Source organism: Grampus griseus, assembly GCF_964374135.1.
Source record: "Grampus griseus genome assembly, chromosome: X".
NCBI lineage: Eukaryota > Metazoa > Chordata > Mammalia > Artiodactyla > Delphinidae > Grampus > Grampus griseus.
Window position 1 is genome coordinate 58,913,605 of NC_138999.1, and position 11,476 is coordinate 58,925,080.

General features: G+C 49.1%; 2 protein-coding genes across 2 annotated transcripts; both read left to right on the forward strand.

Moving 5' to 3' along the window:
- Positions 1-773: 773 nt before the first annotated feature.
- On the forward strand, positions 774-1,649 carry LOC309839879 (OTU domain-containing protein 6A-like; the record flags this gene model as incomplete). The annotated part of the gene is made up of 1 exon (XM_082681855.1): positions 774-1,649. One exon carries the CDS (start codon positions 774-776, stop codon positions 1,647-1,649), a length of 876 nt encoding a protein of 291 aa, XP_082537981.1.
- An 8,058-nt stretch (positions 1,650-9,707) lies between these two features.
- Positions 9,708-10,583, forward strand: LOC309839767 (OTU domain-containing protein 6A-like; the record flags this gene model as incomplete). Its single annotated transcript, XM_082681684.1, has 1 exon — positions 9,708-10,583. One exon carries the CDS (start codon positions 9,708-9,710, stop codon positions 10,581-10,583), a length of 876 nt encoding a protein of 291 aa, XP_082537810.1.
- Positions 10,584-11,476: the final 893 nt, after the last annotated feature.

The window sequence follows — 11,476 nt, forward strand, 5'->3', positions numbered from 1 at the left end:
TAAGGGTTCAGGGCTTCCCTGGTGGCACAGTGGTTGAGAGTCCGCCTGCCGATGCAGGGGACACGGGTTCGTGCCCCGGTCCGGGAAGATCCCACGTGCCGCGGAGCGGCTGGGCCCGTGGGCCATTGCCACTGAGCCTGCGCGTCCGGAGCCTGTGCTCCGCAACGGGGGAGGCCACGACAGTGAGGGGCCCGCGTACCACACACACACACACAAAATTAAGGGTTCATCAGTCAAGGCAGCTAAAGAACTGGAGAGAGCCACATTACCTCCTGAACACTGGGAACAATGACAAGTCCAGTGTCAGAGCACATTCAGCTGGTGTAACAGTATTTGTCATGTGATTCTCAAGCAGGACCAGCGTCTGCATTGTGTTCAGGCTAGGAAGTGAAGTACGCAGTTCAGAGTCCACGAAAACCTCCACAAGCTCAGTTGCTGCACATAACGCACAAAGGTGGGATTTTACAACCGGGACAGGAACCCCGCTGAAACCGGAAGCACGTATTGCCACGTGGTCTAATGGGAGCATAGGTAGGGTCTCCCAACAGCCAATCCTAGTGCCAGGAGTGTTTAGGAGGCGTAGCCGCGGAGAGACAGCGGCCAATGGCAGAGAGGTCCGTTAATAGAGTGAGGGCAACGGCGGGTGAGGGGAACAGAGTACAGCCGCCAGGGGAGGCTGAGGAGCTCTAGGCAGTTCGGTGGTCAGACTGTTCACGTGAAGTGTAGCGGTACTTCAGCCACCAAACTTCGATTCTCGCCCGCCCTTAAACATCATGGGAGATTCACAGAGTGAGCATCAGCGCATGTTACGACGCCACAGCCGCGAGAAGACAGAGCTGCAGGCCCACATTCAGGGCATGAAGAGCTCGATCCCCAAGAGCGACAAGCAGAGAAGAAAGCAGTTGCTCCTCGATGTGGCTCGCCTCGAGGCCGAGATGGAGCAGAAGCACCAGCAGGAGCTGGAGAAGTTCCAGGAGAGTTTCCCTGATAACAGCAGCCTCGATTCTGTCACTGAAGATCTGGCCAAGCTGGATCTCGAGAACAAGCCTCCTCACCTCTGGAGGGCACAGAGAAAGCACAAAAGAAAGGAGGCCTTCAATAGAGAAAGCCAGGATTGGATGGACAAGGCTGAGAGGGAGCATCTGGCCAGCTTGCGCCATGACGAGGAAATGAAGCTCGGCGCCATCCTGCGGGCCAAGCATCTGGAGGTGAAGGATATCCCGGCCGACGACCACTGCATGTACCGCGCCATCCAAGACCAGCTGGTGTTCTCCGTGACCGTGGGGAGCCTGCGGAGGCGCACCGCCGAGTACATGCGGCAGCATGTCGACGACTTCCTGCCCTTCTTCAGCAACCCCGAAACCGGCGACGCCTGCAGCCGCGACGACTTCTTGAGCTACTGCGACGACATCGTGTTCAGCGCGTCGTGTGGAAGCCAGCTCGAGCTGAGGGCCCTGTCGCACGTCCTGCAGACCCCCATCGAGGTGATCCAGGCCAACTCGCCCGCCATCGTCATCGGAGAGGAGTACACCAAGAAGCCGCTCACCCTGGTCTGCAAGCAGTACTCCTACAGCAGCGCGGAGCACTACAACTCGGTGAAGCCACTCGACACCGGCTCCGGCGGGAGCGTGGCCCGGCGTCTCATCTAGGCCCGCCGCCGCCATCGCCGTGACGGCCGCCGTTGGAGCCGAATCTGCCGCCGCCGCGTCTCCTCAGCAGGCTCCGCTTTTTTCCTTCGGTTTTCTCAAGGTTTTGTTTATTCATTTTACTTAGAGCTCACCCCTCTCTCCTCCCCCGCCCCCCCTTCTTCCTCCCTCGCTCTTCTATCCTCCTCGATCGTCCCTGGGTTGCTTCTTTCACGGGGTAGGGGGACCGGAGGCCGGTGACCAGGAAGAGATCTGTACCGTCCTACCCTAGCGGAGTGAGTTTGCCAAGTTCTCACCTTTCTTGCCCTGAAGGGTCTCTGCGCCCCACCCAAGAGAACTGGTCACGTTGCAAGTAACTTTGGGGTTCAAAAAATGGCAACTTGGTTTGATGCGTTCTTCACTTGGGGAAAAAAATCAGTTTAGCTCAGAATCTTCCGGTTGCCCCGTGAATGTATTCATTACTTAAAGTTGGAGTTGATGTGAATGAAATGATTTGGGAATGCCTTTTGCTTAGTTCTTTGGGGAAAAAAATGTATCGTGGGCTGTTTGGGGGTTTTGCTTTCCACTTCAACAGGGCTACTCAGGAGACGTCTCAAGTTACAAACAAGACCTCCTCTAGTTTTTTATTTTTTTGGCTGCACTGGGTCTTCCTTGCAGTGTGGGGGCTCTAGGCGCGCGGGTTTCAGTAGTTATGGTGTGTGGGCTTAGTAGTTGTGGCTTGCAGGCTCCAGAGCGCAGGCTGAGTAGCTGTGGCTCACAGGCTTAGTTGCTCCGCGGCATGTGGGGTGGGGTCTTCGCTGACCAGGGCTCGAACCTGTGTCCCCGGGATTCTTAACCACTGAGCCACCAGGGAAGCCCTAGTATTTTATTTTGTTTTTTCATAAAACCTTGTATGGTTGCAAATTAATTACAGTTGTTTAGATGTTTCCTGAATTCTAAATAATGTTTGTTAACTTTAGAAGTTAAATGTAAGTGTTAAATGTAGAAAGTACATTTACCTAAACTGATAGGCTAGATAAGGCTTGCTCTAAGATGTGAACGATCTCAATTTAATTTCCTTTATTAAATATAAGAAAGGACATGACTTTATTCAAGTAGTTGATTCATTTCATTATATCTGCAATTGATGTGAACTAAGAAGAGGCAAACTGATAGGTAGTTTAACTTGCTGTGAGGGGTGACATCAACTACTAAGTTTCCTTTATTCTCAGACATAAAAGGGTATAACGTTGTTCAAGCAGTTGGTCCACTTTGTTCTATCTACAACTGGTATGAATGTGAACGATCTGAACTTAGTCGTTTTCCTTAATTCTTAGAGATAAAAAGTATTTAAAGAGAGATTTTTAAAAGTATTAAAGTAGTTGATTCATTTTCTTATATCTGCAACTGGTATGAAGCAAAAAAAAAAGTGAGCGATAAACTTTTGTTGATATTTGAGACTTGTTGATATCTTGAATTTGCCAAAAAATGTAAAAGTGAAATGATTTGCAGTAAACAATTAAAAAATTTAACCTTTAGATCCTATATTTCAGTGAGATAACTTAAATTCATTTAAAAATTCTTTGTACACACCAAATGTTCTAAAATGAAATATACAAAGGGGAAAAGGGGAACAGTAGTTTGTTTAAAGAATAAAAGCAGTTTAAAAAAATACCTGGTTTTCCATTTTTGTATAGCTGACTTAGTTCATATAGAGTTTGTATCCCAGGATCGACTTCAGCAAAGGAATCCTGGAGGGTTAGGGAGCAGGAGTGAAGGGGGAGGACACAGTGACAGATGAGGCTTTTGGAAGGAGGAATGGGCCTGCAGTCTTGATGGTGGCCTGGAGTGGAATATCTCCCAGGGAAGGATTTAGGGAGTAACAAGATAGTTGAAGCTATCCTGACTTGATGTTTCACTCAGTGCAAACATCATGAAATGGCTTCAGTTAAGGATGTTCTCATTGCTATGCATGAAAAAGAATTCTCACTTTCAAAAACTTGCCAGTCCAGGGCTAGTTGCAGGAGGGAAAGAAGTGCCACTGTTTTTTTTGTTTTTCTTGAAGGCAGGGGGTGGGGGGGGAATCTGTTTTCAAAATACAAATATAGAAATCCTGCCAGATAGCTCACTGTGTAAATGTGTGCATCACATACATTTTCAGATAGCCAGCTGGCTGAGAAGAGGAAGTCCCTGAGAAAACTAGGTATTTGGATGCATTGTGAGAAGAGAGCCTTTTATAGGGATGAGAATGCTGGCTGGGGAAGGAAGAATAGGCCAGGAAGGGAGGCATAATCTGTAGAAGGGGGCCTGGCTGGGAAAAAGGGTGAAAACTGGGGAAGGGGTCAATCTAGGGGGATGAATGGGACGTGGCAGGGGAAAGGGGAACAGGCAGAAGAAGGGGAGACGGCTAGGTAAGGACACCTTGTGGACTGGGGCACAGGGTGAAGAAGGAGGCCAGGCTAGGAAGGGGATAATGGAGTGAGGGCTGCCTATGGAAGGAGGACTTGGCTGGTCAAGGGAAAGAGGCTTAGTTGAGTTAGGAGGCAAAGGATGAGAAAGGAATCCTTGACTGTTCAAGGGGGAAAAGCCTGGGGAATGGCACCTGAGCAGGGAAAGAGATCTGGCTGGGAAAGTAGGCTTAAGCTGGGGAAGAGGGTGAGGCTGGGGAAGGGGCCCAGATGTGGGAAGGGGCCTGTCTTGGAAAAGGAGCACAGACTTGATAGGGTGGCACAAGCTGAGGATGGGAGACTGGCTGGGCTGGGGGAGATTGGGGGGTGAAAATATCCTGGCAGGGAAAGGCGGCCTGCCCGGGGAGGGGCTCTGGCAGGGGAATGGGGCCTGGGAGGGAGGCACAGGCTAGGAAAGGAACCTGGTGGCGGGAGACGTACGAATGCTGAGACCGACATAGGCTGGGCATGGGATAATAGGTGGGTTGATGGACCTGGCTGGAAGAGGGGCATTAGCAGGTGGAGAGGGCCTGCTAGGGCAGGGATCCTGCCTGGGAACGAAGGCGTGTGTCCTGGCTGAGGGAGGGCACGTGGTTGAGGAAAGGGACCTAGCTGGGGCCACAGGCTAGGGATGGGGAGAAGGTCTGGCTGAGGAGGGGGAATAAGCTAGGGAAGGGCTTTGGTTGAGGAAGAGGTATACCGGTTGAGGAAAGGTACCTTACTGGGAAGGAGGCCCGCCTGGGAAAATGAGCTTAGACTGGGGGAGAGGCTGTTAGGTCCCTGGGTGAAGAGAACCTGGCTGTGGTGAGGAGTCTGGCTGGGAAAGAGTTCCCAGCTGGGGGCAAGTGTGTGTGAAGGGGTGCTGGCAGGGAAACATCACATGGTTGGGGAGGAGACTTTACTGGTGATGGAGAGCTGAGAGAGGAGGCTGCGTGGCCAGGGAAGGAGGCACTGGCTATGAAAGGCCAGTGAAGGGGGAACTCCTTGGAAAAGTGGTCCAGCTGAAAAGGGAAAAGGCTGGGCACAAGCACCTGGCTGTCAGAAGGAGGCCCTTTCTGGAGAAGGGGTCCCGTGAGGGCAAGGGAATAAAGGGTTGCAAAGGGGCTTTGCCCGGGGAAGGGTAGCCTGGCTAAGGAGGCTGTCAACAGGGTCTCAGGTCGGGGAACAGGCCCTGGCTGGGTGAGGGACCTGCGAGCAGAAGGGTCCTGCATGGGGAATAAGACAGGCTGGGGTTGAGGCCTGCCTGGGGAGGGGAGGCTGGCAGCATAGGATGGTAAAGAGGCTGGGCTGTGGCCCAGGGTGGGAAGACTTCCGGACAAGTGGCTAGAGGCTGGAGAGTTGGACACAGGCTGGTAAGATGGCTGGTTTAGAAAGGGGGCCAATCCAAAGAAGGAGGCATAGGCTGAGGAAGAGGCTCTGGCTGGGGAAAGGGGCCTGGCCGGGCAAGGGGACATAGGCTGGGGAAGGAAAACCAAGTTGGGTCAGGGAGCCTGGGCACGGGCTGGTGGGGGTGGGTGGGTAACAAGCTGGGGCAGGGGCCTGGGTAGGGTTGCTGCAAAAGAGGATACTGGCTGGGAATGTGACTCCGCTGGGGTGAGGGTCTAGGTGGGTATAGGGGAAGCCTGCCTAGGAGGGGAAGGGAACCAGGCTGGGGAGCTAGCCTTGGCCGGGGAAGGGGGCATAGGTAGCTGGGGAGGCACGTATAAACGGACAAAGAGAGCCCGGCTGAGAAGAGGGCCTGGCTGGCTTCGAAGCACAGGCAGGTTAAGGGTTTCTGATGGGGGAGGGGCTTATCTGCTGGGGCAGGGTGCATAATGTGGGGAAATGGGACTACCTGGGGAAGGAGGCTTGGCTCCAAGGGGGTATAGAAAACGACAAATAACGTACAAGGGAACTCCCATAAGGTTAACAGCTGATTTCTCAGCAGAAACTCTATAAGCAAGAAGGGAGTGGCGTGACATATATAAAGTGATGAAAGGGAAGAACCAACAACCAAGATTATTCTACCCAGCAAGGATCTCATTCAGGTTCGATGGAGAAATCGATTAGCCCCACAACTATTAAGGAAAACAATTTTGTAATTTTAATGCTCCCCCAACAGCAATCTTTTGGCCCAGATGTTTTCACTGAAGAATCCCACCAAACACTGAAAGAATTAACTCTGTTACATAATCTCTTCTAGAAAAACAGAAGAGGAAGGAAGACTTCCAAATTCATTTTATGAAGCTAGTATTACTCTAATATCAAAACCAAACAAAACAGTACTGAAAGAGAAACCTACAGGCAAATATCTCTCATGAAGGTAGATTTTTAAATCCCTAATAAAACCTTAGCAAATAGAATTGAGCGACGTATATAAAGAATTGTAAACCATGACCAAATGGGGTTAACTTCAGGGATGCAAGACTGGTTCAATACTTGACAGTACATCAACGTAATCCACCATATTAATAAGCTAAAGAAGAAAAATCACACAAACAATTCAATTGATACAGAAAAAAATATTTGACAAAATTCAATACCCATTCATATTACAAAAAAAAAAGTCTCAGAAAAATAGAGAGGGGAATTTCCTCAACTTGATAAAGATCATCTACCAAGAAAACCCAAAAAAACCCTGCAGCTAATTCATACTTAATGTTGAAAGATGAAATGCTTTCCCCCAAGACCCAGAACAAAGCGAGCCTGCCCGCCCTCACCACTCTTATTCAATATAGTGCTAGAAGTTATAATCAGTGCAATAAGGCAAAAAAGGGAAATGAAAGGATACAGACTGGAAATATGAAATAAAACTGTCCCTATTCACAGGCAACATGATTCTCTACATAGAAAATTCCAACGAATCTACCAAAAAGAAATAAAATATAAAACACCTAGAAATAGTAAGTCAGTTGAACAAGGTCATAGAATACAAGATGAACATACAAAAGTCAACTGTATTTCTGTATGCTAGCAATGCACATGTGAACACCAAAATTAAAAACACAATACCATTTACAATCACTCAGAGAATGAAATGCTTAAATGTAAATCTAACAAAATATGTGCAGGACATATATGCTGAAAATTATAAAACATTCATGAAAAAAATCAATGAAAATTTAAATAAATGGAGATACATACCCAGGTGTTCATGGATTGGAAAACTCAACGTAGTAAAGATGTCAATTCTCCTCAAATTAATATATGGCTCTAACACAATTCCTATGAAAATCCCAGAAAGATTTGTTTGTAGATATAGACAAGATTATTCTAAAATTTATGTGGAAAGACAAAGAATTAGAATAGCTAAAACAATTTTGAAAAAAGAATAAAATTGAAGGAAAGGGTCTACCTATATTCAAGATTTATTCCATAGTGATCAAGACTATGGTGTTGGAGGAGGGATAGACACATTGATCAATGGGAAAGAATAGAGAATCCAGAAATAGACATACACAAACATGCCTAACTGATTTTTGACAAAGATGCGAAACCAATTCAATGGAGGAAGCATAGCATTTCCAGCAAATGATGCTGGAGGAATTGGACCACCACAGGCAAAAGAATGAACCTTGGCTTAAGCCTCAAACTTTACATGAAAATAAACACAAAACAGATCACAGGTTTCAACTTAAAACGCAAAACTATAAAACTTTTAGTAAAAAAAAAAAAAAGGACAAATTCTTTGGTATCTAGAGTTAGACAAAGAGTTCTTGACACCAAAACCATGACTTAGAGAGGAAAAAATGGATAAATTGGACTTCATCGAAATTTAAAACTTTTGCTCTGAGAGACACCAAGAGATGAAAAGACAAGTTACAATGTGGGAGAAAATACTTGCAAAGCACATATCCAACAAAGAACAAGTATCTAGAATATAGAAAGAAGTCTCAAAACTCAGTGGTAAAAAACAGTCCAGTTATAAAATGGGCAAATGACGTAAAGATTTTACCCAAGAGGATACAGCACAGATGGCAAATGGGCACATGAAAAGATGAACATGATTAGCCACCAGGGAAACACAAATTAAAACCACAGTGAGATGTCACTACACATCTATCAGAATGACTAAAAATAAAAAATTATGACAACACCAAATGCTGGTGAGGATGCAGAGAAACTGGATTCCGCATACACTGCTGGTGAGAATGCACAATGGTACAATCACTCTGGAAAATAGCTTCTTAAAAAACTAAACATACACTTATAATATGACCCAGAAATTGCACTCCTGGGCATTTTTTCCCAGAGAAATGAAGCCCTGTGCTCACACAAAAAACCTGTATATGGGTGTTTATAGCAGGGATTGTAACAACCCCAAACTGGAAATAACCCAGAGGTCCTTCAACAGGTGAATGGTTAAATGAACTACAGTACATCCATATCATGGAATACTACTTAGCAATAAAAACGACTGAAGTTTTGATATATGTAAAAACTTGGACAAATGTCCACTTTCCTCCTTTGTAACAAGGAGGAGGTTGTCTCAAGAGCCTTCCCGTTTGGGAGTTCAAGATACAGATGAGCAGAGTGGGGCAGGATGAGAGCATGTTTGAAAGAGCTTAGGGATTTTATTTTACTTTATTTTATTTTATTTTTTAGAACTTTTAGAGATTCAAAATAATCAGAAGGAAGTGGCTTGATGAAGGTCAACTGCCGTGCTTCATGGGAGCCCATTTTGGAAGCTGGGAACCCAGGAGAAGGGGAGTTTAGGGTAGGTGCATTCTGTTGGCACGAGACAAAGTCTGCTCAGCTGTAGTGAACTTTCAGGTTGTTGCTTTCTCACACTGAGATGGGACAGGGTGGATTTGAGGCCTAAACTGAAAGGATTCTGTGTTCCCAGGAACATAAGGAAATATCTTTGTTCTGATACACAAAATTAAGGGTTCAGGGCTTCCCTGGTGGCACAGTGGTTGAGAGTCCGCCTGCCGATGCAGGGGACACGGGTTCGTGCCCCGGTCCGGGAAGATCCCACGTGCCGCGGAGCGGCTGGGCCCGTGGGCCATTGCCACTGAGCCTGCGCGTCCGGAGCCTGTGCTCCGCAACGGGGGAGGCCACGACAGTGAGGGGCCCGCGTACCACACACACACACACAAAATTAAGGGTTCATCAGTCAAGGCAGCTAAAGAACTGGAGAGAGCCACATTACCTCCTGAACACTGGGAACAATGACAAGTCCAGTGTCAGAGCACATTCAGCTGGTGTAACAGTATTTGTCATGTGATTCTCAAGCAGGACCAGCGTCTGCATTGTGTTCAGGCTAGGAAGTGAAGTACGCAGTTCAGAGTCCACGAAAACCTCCACAAGCTCAGTTGCTGCACATAACGCACAAAGGTGGGATTTTACAACCGGGACAGGAACCCCGCTGAAACCGGAAGCACGTATTGCCACGTGGTCTAATGGGAGCATAGGTAGGGTCTCCCAACAGCCAATCCTAGTGCCAGGAGTGTTTAGGAGGCGTAGCCGCGGAGAGACAGCGGCCAATGGCAGAGAGGTCCGTTAATAGAGTGAGGGCAACGGCGGGTGAGGGGAACAGAGTACAGCCGCCAGGGGAGGCTGAGGAGCTCTAGGCAGTTCGGTGGTCAGACTGTTCACGTGAAGTGTAGCGGTACTTCAGCCACCAAACTTCGATTCTCGCCCGCCCTTAAACATCATGGGAGATTCACAGAGTGAGCATCAGCGCATGTTACGACGCCACAGCCGCGAGAAGACAGAGCTGCAGGCCCACATTCAGGGCATGAAGAGCTCGATCCCCAAGAGCGACAAGCAGAGAAGAAAGCAGTTGCTCCTCGATGTGGCTCGCCTCGAGGCCGAGATGGAGCAGAAGCACCAGCAGGAGCTGGAGAAGTTCCAGGAGAGTTTCCCTGATAACAGCAGCCTCGATTCTGTCACTGAAGATCTGGCCAAGCTGGATCTCGAGAACAAGCCTCCTCACCTCTGGAGGGCACAGAGAAAGCACAAAAGAAAGGAGGCCTTCAATAGAGAAAGCCAGGATTGGATGGACAAGGCTGAGAGGGAGCATCTGGCCAGCTTGCGCCATGACGAGGAAATGAAGCTCGGCGCCATCCTGCGGGCCAAGCATCTGGAGGTGAAGGATATCCCGGCCGACGACCACTGCATGTACCGCGCCATCCAAGACCAGCTGGTGTTCTCCGTGACCGTGGGGAGCCTGCGGAGGCGCACCGCCGAGTACATGCGGCAGCATGTCGACGACTTCCTGCCCTTCTTCAGCAACCCCGAAACCGGCGACGCCTGCAGCCGCGACGACTTCTTGAGCTACTGCGACGACATCGTGTTCAGCGCGTCGTGTGGAAGCCAGCTCGAGCTGAGGGCCCTGTCGCACGTCCTGCAGACCCCCATCGAGGTGATCCAGGCCAACTCGCCCGCCATCGTCATCGGAGAGGAGTACACCAAGAAGCCGCTCACCCTGGTCTGCAAGCAGTACTCCTACAGCAGCGCGGAGCACTACAACTCGGTGAAGCCACTCGACACCGGCTCCGGCGGGAGCGTGGCCCGGCGTCTCATCTAGGCCCGCCGCCGCCATCGCCGTGACGGCCGCCGTTGGAGCCGAATCTGCCGCCGCCGCGTCTCCTCAGCAGGCTCCGCTTTTTTCCTTCGGTTTTCTCAAGGTTTTGTTTATTCATTTTACTTAGAGCTCACCCCTCTCTCCTCCCCCGCCCCCCCTTCTTCCTCCCTCGCTCTTCTATCCTCCTCGATCGTCCCTGGGTTGCTTCTTTCACGGGGTAGGGGGACCGGAGGCTGGTGACCAGGAAGAGATCTGTACCGTCCTACCCTAGCGGAGTGAGTTTGCCAAGTTCTCACCTTTCTTGCCCTGAAGGGTCTCTGCGCCCCACCCAAGAGAACTGGTCACGTTGCAAGTAACTTTGGGGTTCAAAAAATGGCAACTTGGTTTGATGCGTTCTTCACTTGGGGAAAAAAATCAGTTTAGCTCAGAATCTTCCGGTTGCCCCGTGAATGTATTCATTACTTAAAGTTGGAGTTGATGTGAATGAAATGATTTGGGAATGCCTTTTGCTTAGTTCTTTGGGGAAAAAAATGTATCGTGGGCTGTTTGGGGGTTTTGCTTTCCACTTCAACAGGGCTACTCAGGAGACGTCTCAAGTTACAAACAAGACCTCCTCTAGTTTTTTTTTTTTTTGGCTGCACTGGGTCTTCCTTGCAGTGTGGGGGCTCTAGGCGCGCGGGTTTCAGTAGTTATGGTGTGTGGGCTTAGTAGTTGTGGCTTGCAGGCTCCAGAGCGCAGGCTGAGTAGCTGTGGCTCACAGGCTTAGTTGCTCCGCGGCATGTGGGGTGGGGTCTTCGCTGACCAGGGCTCGAACCTGTGTCCCCGGGATTCTTAACCACTGAGCCACCAGGGAAGCCCTAGTATATTATTTTGTTTTTTCATAAAACCTTGTATGG